General features: G+C 34.3%; 1 protein-coding gene across 2 annotated transcripts; it reads left to right on the top strand.

Annotated features, from left to right (window-relative positions):
- Positions 1–1,613: 1,613 nt before the first annotated feature.
- Positions 1,614–9,623, top strand: LOC113736550 (uncharacterized WD repeat-containing protein C2A9.03). Of its 2 annotated transcripts, none has more exons than XM_027263578.2 (10): positions 1,614–1,908; positions 2,492–2,674; positions 2,811–2,978; positions 3,064–3,150; positions 6,254–6,388; positions 6,554–6,664; positions 8,096–8,187; positions 8,274–8,379; positions 8,603–8,689; positions 9,048–9,623. In XM_027263578.2, the coding sequence occupies exons 2-10, from the start codon at positions 2,534–2,536 to the stop codon at positions 9,459–9,461; spliced, it is 1,341 nt and encodes a 446-aa protein (XP_027119379.1). In that variant the 5' UTR covers positions 1,614–1,908; positions 2,492–2,533; the 3' UTR covers positions 9,462–9,623. The 2 variants fall into 2 exon arrangements, with proteins under 2 accessions (XP_027119379.1, XP_027119378.1); XM_027263577.2 differs by having other exon boundaries at positions 1,779–1,908; positions 2,479–2,674.
- Positions 9,624–11,533: the final 1,910 nt, after the last annotated feature.

The raw sequence follows: 11,533 nt of genomic DNA, 5'->3' as shown, positions 1-11,533 counted from the left end.
ACTATGCTTTTCTAACTTTAAATTTTATCTTTAGTCTATGGACAACACAGTAAGCCACGCATCTACAATTTAGACAAGGGAATTTGGATGCTTCAAAGATTCACGTTTGAATGCCTAAACTATGTGTTTTGGCTCTAAACTTTAACACTTTCTGACATCACTCAATGAGTTCAAGATTTAGAGCCTGTTTGATAATCTAATTCAGTATTTAAATTCAATGGATTCAAATATTAGCATGTTCAAACGTATTTGATAACCAAAACTAAAATATCTAGATTAATTAAGTGGCGCTGGATTTTCTAAACAAAATTTGTTTCAAAAGATAAGTGATAAACCATTCACTTATTACTTAACGTGATATACACTCAAATATATCAAATTTAGTGCTTAACAATTTAGCAACTTAATGGATTTTGAATTTCAAATTTCAGATTTCAGTTTTCAAACTTCAATTTTATTAAATGCACCCTTAAAATCTAGCCAAGGACCTTAGATGCTTGAAAATATCTTAACTTTGTATTTTAAAAGTACCATATGAACATCTCACAATGCATTATGGATTTCGGATTTTACAAAATGGATCTTGGACGTGGGTGGGGTTAGGATCTTTTCTATTAAATCTCTCCATTGGTTTCTTCATCTATTTATATCTAAATTTATATAATGTTATAAAAATTTGTAATTGTGTCATTAGTTTTGTTTTGATCTCTTGATCAACATACTAAAAATTGATATTGTTTTAAGAATATTTCGAAATTCAATTTACATGAAACATTCGAACAGTGAAAAATTTGTCAAAATTGAGAAAAATTTAGAATAATTAATCAGATGGCAAAACTTGGTAAATTTCATATGAAATTTTGTGCATAACTAAAATAAATAATGAAATATATTATGAACAATGTTGAATTTCAAAAATAAATTTTAAATTAATTTTATTAGGGTGTAATGGAATGAAATTCTCTTCAATGCAATGCAATGAGAATGAGTCTAATCCTTTAAATGCTTAGAAATTTATGTCTGAACACCTAAACTACGAGTTTTAACTTTAAATTTACCTATTAAGGAGGGATGAAAATCATGAAATCATCCCCCTCTATTTTAAATTTGCATTTTTGATACATAAATAACTTATATCACTTATATTTTTCATACATTAATAACTTGTAGTACCACTGACAATATTAAAACTTCTACAAGTAGTCAATTGGAAATAAAAAGATGTAAACTTAACTTCTTTCTTACCAATATTCCACAAAAATAACCGAATAAAACTTGCACTAATTTCTAACTCTTGCTAACTAACTCAAGATATTATCTAATATACCCAAACCATAATTTGTTGAGAATTAAATAAAAATGTTCATTGGAACCCAAATTTTTTTTTCAAACTTAACTATCTTCTCATATAATATTATCAAAATCAAATTTTTACCTTCCTTTTCTTACCGCGACTTGACAAGTGTCCAACCATCCACATCCTCTCATCATATCGAATTGGTATGCATGATGACATATTACCACTACTACCCCCCTGAAATGAAACCGCATGCGTGCATTGTAATTGTACTTTTGTACTAGTAGACATACCATTCCCATCATCATCTCTTGTTAAGCTTAATGAAAACTGTTCACAGGTTTCTATGACAATTTCTTAGCTGCTGCTAATAAAAGATCAGTCCCCACCAGGCCACCACTATCCTAGTTGATGTGGGGTACTGAAATTACTGCCCCACCCCTCCAGAGTCCAGACTAGAGCAGATAAACCTTAAAATTGTTTCTGGGTTTTCTTTGTTTTTTTGCCTGCAAAAGAAATCTTGAAACTTTGCATATATGGTAGTACAAAAGCTCTGAAAAAAGGGTGTTCTAATTATTAGGCCATATCTCAGCTTTGAGGTGATATTTCAGGTAATTTGTAGTTATTTGGTGTAGGAAATCGAAAAAAGAAAGAAAACATATTGTTCTTTATTTTTTTTTTCAGGTGTTTGTGTTTTATCATAATTTTCATAAAAGATAATGGTTTTGGAGCGGAAATTTTGTGGATGAAGGAATCTATATAATCAGAAAAGCTTTTCATTTCTGCATACCATTTCTTCCCGGTAATCTTTGTTTGCATGTTTCATCATTTCGGTCCTTTTTTTGATTTTCTAATTTACTTTTTTTTGTGGGTCTAATCCAGAAATGGGTTACTGAATTTTTTCATTTTTGTAGACTTTATGTTGTCCATACAAATGTTCTGTCATATATAATGAGAACCAATTTGACCATTTTTTCCTTCCACACTATTTTACAGAAAATCCCTGTTTTTCTTTCTTTTTCTTTTGGTGTATTTTTAAAATTAGATGCAGAGAGAAGGGGAAAAATGATTCCTTTTTCTGTTTTCCTTTGTTTGTTTACTTATGGGTAGCGGTGGTGGCAATATGGAGGTTAGCTTTGTTGTTTGAGAAACTCTGTTCTTGTTGTTCTAAGGAACAATAGTTGTATGTTGCAGGTGTGGAAAAAGCCAACTAAAAGGAGAGAAAATCAAGTAAACATGGCTAACAACCGCCAAAGTGCTCACCAATTGGACTACATGGAGGAGGATGGAGAGGATGAAGCAGATTCCGTGGCTGAAATGCAAGGGGAAGCCCAAAATGATGATACACAAGATGTAAACCTTGATGAATATGATATGGTTGGTTTACTCAATTGACTTGTTTAAGTATAAGATAAATTGGTCGGATTCCTGGATTTTTCTTTGTTTTCTACTTTCAGTCTGTTATGGAATTAGAATCTGTCTTTGATGGTAATATTCTTTTGGGTGCTTTTAGCTTACAAAAGTTACTGATACCTCGGCTTCACAAGCGAGGAATGGGAAGGATATACAGGGAATTCCTTGGGATAGGTTAAATATTACAAGAGAGGATTATAGAAGGACAAGGATTCTGCAGTATCAGAATTATGAAAATGTGCCTGCATCTGGTGAAACTGTTGATAAGGTAGGTAACGTTGGTTTAAGTTGAGTGAGTTCTCTCTCTCTCTCTCTCTCTGTGCTATGAGTTTAATTTCAGATTATTTATTTAGCAATGCACGCCAATTGAGAAAGGTGGTGAGTACTATGAGTTTTTCTACAACACAAGATTGGTGAAGCCTACCATCCTTCATTTTCAGGTATGTACTAAAATGCTATGCCACTACCTAGTTCTATAAGCTGATGTCTACATTTTGTATGTTTACATGAGGTGTTGCAGTTTCAAATGCACCTCTTCATATTTCACTCTCTTTAGTAAATAAAGGTGGCACTATGCATACTATCTGTCTTCCACTTCTTGGAGTTTTTATTTGAACATTTTGCAAATATTAGGCCTTCTTGTGTCCCCGTGTCATAACTCGTCTTGCTTGTAATTATGTTGCTGAATATCTGAGTTCATGCTTGAGGTGGCAGATATGTTGCTTTGATTTTTCAGTGTGTTTTTTGATTGATACACTTATTGAAGTGTTATCTTCCGATTTGTTGGTCTTCTACAATCGTCCCTGACCTGAAAATTATTGCAAATGGTAGATATAAATGATCTGTTGTCTGTATTGATCTGTCTTTCCGTGTTTCTGCCTTTTCGAATTGAAGAATCAGATTGAGGATCAAAATATTTAATTATTGATCTGAAGTGCAGTACAAGCATATTTAAACTGTTGAATAGCTAGAAGATTAAGTCTTCACTCTTACAAGATAACATGTAAAGCTATAAGTCAACCTATGCTCTTCTTTGAGCATATCTTTGGATTTTCTGACACATCTCAGCTTTTCATTTAAGTTCTACAATGCCATGGCTTTTTTTTTTTTTTCTGCAGAATGTGTTTTTTATGTTAAAAGAGAGAAGGATATAGATATTATTTATAAGACAAGATAATGATAACTTAGTCTCTCTGTTATGTGTGAGTTGAGTTTCATGATGCTGTAGGAGTTTAACCAATAAATTGAGCAGATAAACATTAATGTGAGTTGAAACAGGTGCTCTTTATGGCACTGGGGCTATACTCGGGCAAGTACTTTCCTTAAATCTCTGCAAATTTGAAGCCTTTGGTTATAATCAAACTTTCTGCCCCTAATTGATTATTGTCTTTGATCCTTTTATATCTTTTTTTTCCCCTTATGACCCATTACTTTGCTGTTATGCACCTTATTGATTATTGTCTTTATGTTTTTGTGATGACCTAGACTCTAAGACATTCAACCATGTTTTAGGCTTGCAATAACCACACCTACAAATTTGTCACATGTAGGATGAATTATCCAAGATGGTATGGTTTTACCGTTTCTGTTTCCTCAATCAGGCCGTGGAAAAGCCTTTACATGTCTTTATCAATCAAAATCTCATCTTTATTCAAGCCTAGTTAACATGCAATTAAGCCATCTACCAAATGTTACATTTATTAGTCTTAACTGAAATCTCTATCGTCTCTACTGAAGAACCTCTTTTCTTGGAAGTAGCTACTTAATAAATTGTTGATTGATGTGGATTCTATGCGCCTAATCCTGTCTCTAGTCCTGAATAACCATATTTCTTGGCTTTGTGATTACTCTGCTTCACCAAAAGCTACCCACTGGCCACTTAGGTGGCAGGCCAATCCTGCGAATTCCTGGAAGATTATGTATGACTACGAAGATCAGTACTCACTTATCTGTGTTGGGATTGAAAAGTCAGTCGGAAAATAATGGCTTTGTTTGAATAGAGCATTATTCCAAATAATTATTTGGAATAATTAATGTAGCACTTTTTGTGATGTAATGTATGTGAGATAAAAAGGTGGTTGGAAATATAAAAAGGTGGATTGGGAAATGTATTTATGATGCAAGCGAAAATTTTTTTTGGAAAAATTATCTATCCAAACATAGCCAATATTTCTTTCTGTTTTTACCCCAGATCAAGTAGTTTACTTGTCAAGCTCACCTACTACAACTGAATTGGCTACTAGAGTAGTTTCTGTTATTTAGTAATGACAGAGGAATACAGTCAACAGTTGTTGCATCTTTAGGTGTCTTCTGGGTTAACATATTGTTTTTAGAATTTGCTTGAGCCATGAGAATGGGGGAGAGCTATTTTACTCTTTTCCTATTCCTTGCTTTAGAAGTTTTAAATTGTAGATATTCTTATGATGTCTCAAGCCATGTCTGAGTTAGAAGTGCTCGTTTTGTAATTGAGAATGTGATCTATCCAAGAAAAAAGGAAAAAGTTAGAGAGAGAGAGAGTTATCATGAGTTCACGGCTGTGCTGCTGCTTTAGTTCTTTAATTTTTTAGTTTCCATACAATCATATTCCCTCCTTTGCCTATTTGGTAGTACGGAATTCTCTCCAACCAGCAGAAGAAACATAGAGTAATGTCGTTGCACTTGAAAGGTCTCTACTATGACTATCCTATGGAACACCTTGTTCAGTGGATTATTTCAGAACAGGGATTCATATCTGTTGCACTCTCTTTGTATATTTAGGCAGTGAAAGAATTTATCCAAAGTAGTTTGCCTTGGGCTGGACTTACATTCATTTTTATTTTGGTCTTGAGTGACTTGCATTCATGTTGGATGTTAGCCCCTGTAGCTTCTGTATTGATGCTAAATGTTTTATTGTTCTCTATTGCATTAGTTCTTATCTTTCAATATCTATCATGTAGTCTTTATCTCCTGTCACCAGTTAAATTGTCTAAGAAACTAGAATAGTTTCGTTTCAATTGGTAATAAAATTTCCATTGCTTTTAGTCATCCGTTGTTGATGTGCCATTATCTCCAACTACTAAAAGAAGCAAAGCAGCTGCTGCTTCTGTTCTTTTTCACATTTCTTTCCTTGGATGGTACGTCTCTATGGCGGGATTAATGGCTCTTCATTTTGTTTCTGTTATTAATGATTTTCTGTTTCCCTTTTAGTTTAGTACTTGATGAAGATTTTGTATGTTGTTGAAGGTCACTTTTTGGCATCACAAGCTATGCATTTTTCCTTCTCTCTTTTTGTGGCTTTTCCGTTTTACTTCATTCCATGAAAGAGTCGATATTTTGTTTGCTTAGTCTATACTGGTGTATTGAAGTTCTCTCTGACTTTATCTTGATTAGAGTGTTCTAATTGCTCTCACTATCATCACATGACTGCCTTGCCTTGCATTAGAGTGTTCTAATTTATCGAGTGTTCTAATTTATCATTGGATAAAAATGACTGCCTTGCCCTGCATAATGGCATCAAGCCCAAAAGGAGAATCAGTTCACATATCTTTTTGCTTCTCTATGCAGCTCAGAAACCTGGTGTGGGCTACTTCTAAACATGATGTGTATCTCATATCTAATTACTCCATCTTGCACTGGTCAGCTCTGCTTCACAGATTGTCCGAAGTCCTCAACTTCTCTGGACATGTAGTACCCACAGAGGTGATTAAATAGTATTTGTTACTTGATGACTACAGTTGTTATGTTGCAGAGAGTGGAAGTGTGGTTATTTCAATTCATCCTCTTTATTTTTTCTAAGAATTTCCCTTTCCTTCCTAATATTCTCCTTGGCTTCCCTGAACTTTCCTCTGTTGATGATAAATGCAGAAGCATCCTGGCAATTTGTTAGAAGGTTTCACCCAAACCCAGATTAGTACCATGGCAGTGAAGGACAGTTTTATGGTTGCAGGGGGCTTCCAAGGAGAAATTGTTTGTAAGGTTAGCTGATATAAATCTCTCTCTCTCTCTCTCTATATATATATATATATATAGATATATAATTTTTGGTACATTTCTTGATGGCATAATTTTTTTTCCCTTTAAATTTCCTTGTGCATGTGCGATTGGATAGAAAACTTCCATGTTGTGACTCAGAAATCATTTTTAACTTTAAAAGTAGTTTTCATGCTGGTAACATCACTTTTTTGGAGATGGGCAGATTTCATGAAAACCTTTATTTGGTAATTGGAAGTATGAATTTGCTTTGTTCTGCCGTTAAAGCTTGTCACACCTCCTTATCTTAATTTAGTCTATTGTACTTCTGCTCCCTCTTTCCAGAATTTAACGTACTGCTTTTCCTCGATTCTTTGTTGCTAACTGTGTTGTGAAGAATTGTTGTCTATTCATCTGGATTCCACGACTGAAAATGTGCAGTAGCTTATGGCTTGTGGGCCCCTTTTCGCCCCTTTTATTCCAACATTATATTTCAATATACCATATGCTCTCTTGCAAGGTGAATTACCATCATTTGACGTCCTGATATTGCATCTCTCTAATTTACAAAGATTTTATGCTCTCTCGCTCCATCTGGGTGGTGGTGGTGGTGGTTGTTGGATCAGTACACGTCCAAAATCTCTGATCATCTGTCCACATTGACCTTGTTGGTTGTTAGGAGGTCACTAGAAGTTCATGTAATTTGATGTTGATCTAGGAGAGTTCCAAATGCTGAGGTCTTAGATGCTTTCATCTAGGATTTCTTTGTGAAGAAGCTTTCAAGGTAGTAGAATGTTACTTTCATAATCTACTAGCCTATGAGAATGATAGTCTTCTTGGCTATGTAGTTGAGTAATTGTCAATCAAGCTGTACAATGCAGATCTCCTGAGCTTTCAAACTTTGACATTTTGCTCCGTTGGTCAAGCACACCATTGTACTCATTCATCTTATAGCAGACTATCCGCTCATAGTTATGGTCCTGTTGTTTTTTCTTGTCAGGTTTACATTGATTTGCAAGTAACACTAAAACATTCTTGCCTAGTTGTCTTCTGTGTTCTGGACTAATATTTATCATGCATGATAATGCGATCATCACAAATTTCTGTTTTATCCTTTTCTTTTTGTGGGTCCATGGTATGACATAAGGATGGATAGCACATTTTCTCGTGTTCCCTGCAGACCTCATGTAGTAATCAATGGCATTGGGTTGACAGAATGAATGTTATTGGATAAAGTAAATGTGGCATTCTTGAAATGTATTTTTGAATTATGAACCTGTCATTTATCATCATATACAAGTTTTACATTCAAACATTAGTACAATCAACACTCTTATTATGTTTGATTAACATGAGCAAAGGTTAGCCGAAGAACCATAAAAGCTGCTGATTTTGAGTGTTTCCTTGAAATGGTTTCCACGGATGAATTTTGTGCAGCGCCTGAATAAACCAGGGGTAAGCTTTTGTGCAAGGACCACATACGAGGATAATGCCATTACCAATGCCGTTGAGATCTATGAGAGCATAAGGTAGCATAATATTTCTAATCTTCTATTGGCCTAGTGCCTAGGTAATGTTCCCATAAAACTCAGTTTCAGCATAAATTCTTTTGCAGTGGCGGGCTCAATTTCATGGCTTCCAACAATGATTGTGGGATAAGAGAGTACAACGTGGAGAAATATGAGCTCATTAATCAATTCCAATTCTCCTGGCCAGTGAATGTAAGTGTTTTGGCAATGCTGCTGTATTTTATGGTGTTCCTTGTCTTCCATTTTCTTGTTTATCTACGAACAATGATGTATGCCATATTTGTCGTGCATATAATAGGAAGAGCAGTTGGTTTTGATGGGATCGATTAATTCTTTCATTTTCTTCTAACTGAGATATCTAATAGTGTAATATCAAAAGAGTCAGAAAAATTGTATCAACTGGTTTGTTTTGCAGCATACTTCAGTGAGTCCAGATCGCAGACTTTTGGCTGTTGTTGGAGATGATCTTGAGGGCTTGCTCGTGGATGCCCACAATGGAAAGGTACATGTGATAAGTCGTCTTTTCTGTAATTGAGTTATACATCGAATGCTGTGGACTTTATCGCAGACGTCTGTTTAGTTCAAATATTATGTACTTTGATTTTTGATCTGGTTCATGTAGTGAAATGATGTGTCATTCTATTAAATTCTGTAGATAAACCATAGTATTTCATCTACCTTTTTACTACGGTAAGTTGATTACTAGTAGTGTGAAGATAAAATCTACCAGTTTAGGACTGGATGAAGAGACTAGTGATCAAAGATTAAAATAGTTTGTTTTCGGTTTCTGCTACAGAGAGTAAAATACAAACATAATAATAAACTTCTACTGACTTAATGGTACACTTCTGCTGTCTCAGACTGTGGCCTCAGTTGTTGGTCATAAAGACTACTCCTTTGCCACTGCGTGGCACCCCGAAGGGCATATATTTGCCACAGGGAATCAGGACAAAACGTGCCGAGTATGGGATGTAAGAGACCTATCAAAGTCGTTGGCAGTTTTGAAGGGAAATATGGGGGCGGTCCGATCACTCCGGTTCTCGTCAGACGGGCAATTTCTGGTGGTGGCTGAACCTGCAGATTTTGTTCACGTTTATGATACAAAGGCAAATTACAGCAAACAACAAGAGATAGACTTCTTTGGTGAGATTTCTGGGGTATCTTTAAGTCCAGATGATGAGTCTCTTTTCATTGGAGTCTGGGACAGGACATATGCAAGCTTGCTGCAATACAACAGAAGGCATAAATATGGTTATCTTGATTCCTTTATGTGATCTCTTAGAAATTTTACTTTACATAAATGTTTTTGGGATCTTTTCTTTTGATCATTCTATTGTTTTTGACATAGTTTTCTTCAAAACCTGCTCTTGGTCTTTAACTTATCGTCAGAAAAGTGTACAGCTTACAATGAAAAAAAGCAAAATTCTTAGAAGACATCTCATCTCATGCCTTCCAACACCTGTGCTAAAAGTTCCATATTTCTATTCTTCTGTTTCTCCAAAGAAAGGGGGAAAAAATAAAAAAGAAACTAGAAAATGGTGAGGGTCACTATCATCCTGGTTGATGCACACCGGTGGCTGCTGTTTTGCATCCGCACAGACTAGGGCTCGTTTGGGAGTGGAGGATTTGGACAGAAAAGAAAGGGAAAGAAAGTAAAGTTTTTTTTTCATTTGTTAGTTTTTAGTAGGAAAGAAAAGAAAGGAAATGGAAGGATTTAAGAGGATGAATAGTAGCCAAAATTTTTTCTTCCAAATTGGAATGAAATGGGAAGAAAGTTTGAGGAAGCTTGTCAAATTTTTTTTTTTAAAATGCATATTTTGTACATAAAAAGGCCTTGAAGAAATATTTAATGATTTTTATATTCAAAATTATTCCACTAATTTTCAAAACTGTCAAACAACATAACAATCTCTTCTCTTCTTTCATAACTTAAGTTTTCCCTTCTTTTCTTTTCCATCCTAAACTCCCAAACTAACCCTAAATTAGCCAGAATGCAACCTACACATTGTTGGGATTTAATACAAGATATTTCATTGACAAAACTCTTCAAAATTTTTCCACTTTACCATGGCTCAACAGGCTTCTGAACCTGCTTTGAGAAACACTTTCTTTTTTCAAAAAAAAAAAAATTGTGTCCTCTTTTAGCCTGTCCTCAAGCAACTGAGTGAATAAATGCTGGACAAACCAAACAAGTTCAAACCAAGCATTGAGTAAAAGGAGACTAGACAGTTGCAGTAATTCTATTTGTTTACATTGGCCATTAGTATTATAAAATGCATTCAATCCTGAAATATGACAAAAGTGCAATTCCCATTTAGTATTATCTAATGCTTTTGATTTCTTAAATATGACAAAAAGTGCAATGGGGTCTTACAATACCAACCCTGAAACACTGAAAAGATGGTTTTAGTTGTAATTTATTATATACAGTCAAACAGAATCATCCAAGGTTCTAAAGTAGTTCTCCAAAGCAAAAGATCTCAGGTATTTATGCATAAACTAAAGTAGGCTAGCCTATGTTTTTTCCAACAATAGGCATTTACAGGGGAAAAACTAAACTACACTCAGGGCACACCAATTATAAGGATGAAACATATTTTTTCAACAATAGGCTAGCCTATGTTTTACATAAAATTATAAGGATGAAACATATTTATCTCTCTTTAGGATTCCAGATAATTTCTTGTCTGTTGAAAGAAAGTTACAATTTTACAATTTTACCTTTCAATTATCAATGGTAAACAATAGTAGAAGAAAGTAAGAACAATACCCATAAATATGAACCAAACTAAGACATTCATGTGAAGTACAGTATGCTAAGAATAGATCCCTATGATTCTGATGGAAACAAGTAGTGTGGATTTAATTTACCAAACGTCTATTTAAATCCTGTACAGGTTGGTATTTGTTAGTCCCATCAACTATTTAAATTTCAATAATTAAATGCCTATTTGATTTAGAATTTCCAATCAATGAATACATTAGACACCAAATAATTTGTCTAATAATTTTTAAGTCAAAATTTATCACCTAATCTGCTGAATTTTAACGAGTATAGTAATGTTGACTCAATTTCACATGTCCTCTATATTTATGCGCGCTATTTCTTCCCTCATCTACAGATAAAGACAAACTGGCACACACACTTTATATATTAGGATTAGCGGTGTCAAAATATGTGGTTCGGGTGGGTTTGGGCGAGTTATAATTGGGTAATAGGTGTAATTAGGTTAATCCATTTATACCCAATTAATAATTGTTCAAAATAAATCACTCATTTATACCAATTTAATGAATAGGTATGGGTAATTTTTTTTTTTTTTTTTGTCGAAACGATAGATATCGT

This window comes from Coffea arabica, chromosome 3e (assembly GCF_036785885.1).
Source record: "Coffea arabica cultivar ET-39 chromosome 3e, Coffea Arabica ET-39 HiFi, whole genome shotgun sequence".
Lineage (NCBI taxonomy): Eukaryota > Viridiplantae > Streptophyta > Magnoliopsida > Gentianales > Rubiaceae > Coffea > Coffea arabica.
The sequence above is the reverse complement of the archived record's forward strand: the minus strand, read 5'-3'. Positions and strand labels throughout refer to the sequence as shown.

What these genes read in the sequence shown, in the direction of transcription:
- LOC113736550 (XM_027263577.2), top strand. Translation starts at nt 2,483, where the DNA reads ATGTTGCAGGTGTGGAAAAAGCCAACTAAAAGGAGAGAAAATCAAGTA. An exon ending in GAGATCTATGAGAGCATAAG is followed by an intron (nt 8,188 to 8,273) that starts GTAGCATAATAT and finishes ATTCTTTTGCAG; the next exon opens with TGGCGGGCTCAATTTCATGG. An exon ending in AATTCTCCTGGCCAGTGAAT is followed by an intron (nt 8,380 to 8,602) that starts GTAAGTGTTTTG and finishes TTTGTTTTGCAG; the next exon opens with CATACTTCAGTGAGTCCAGA.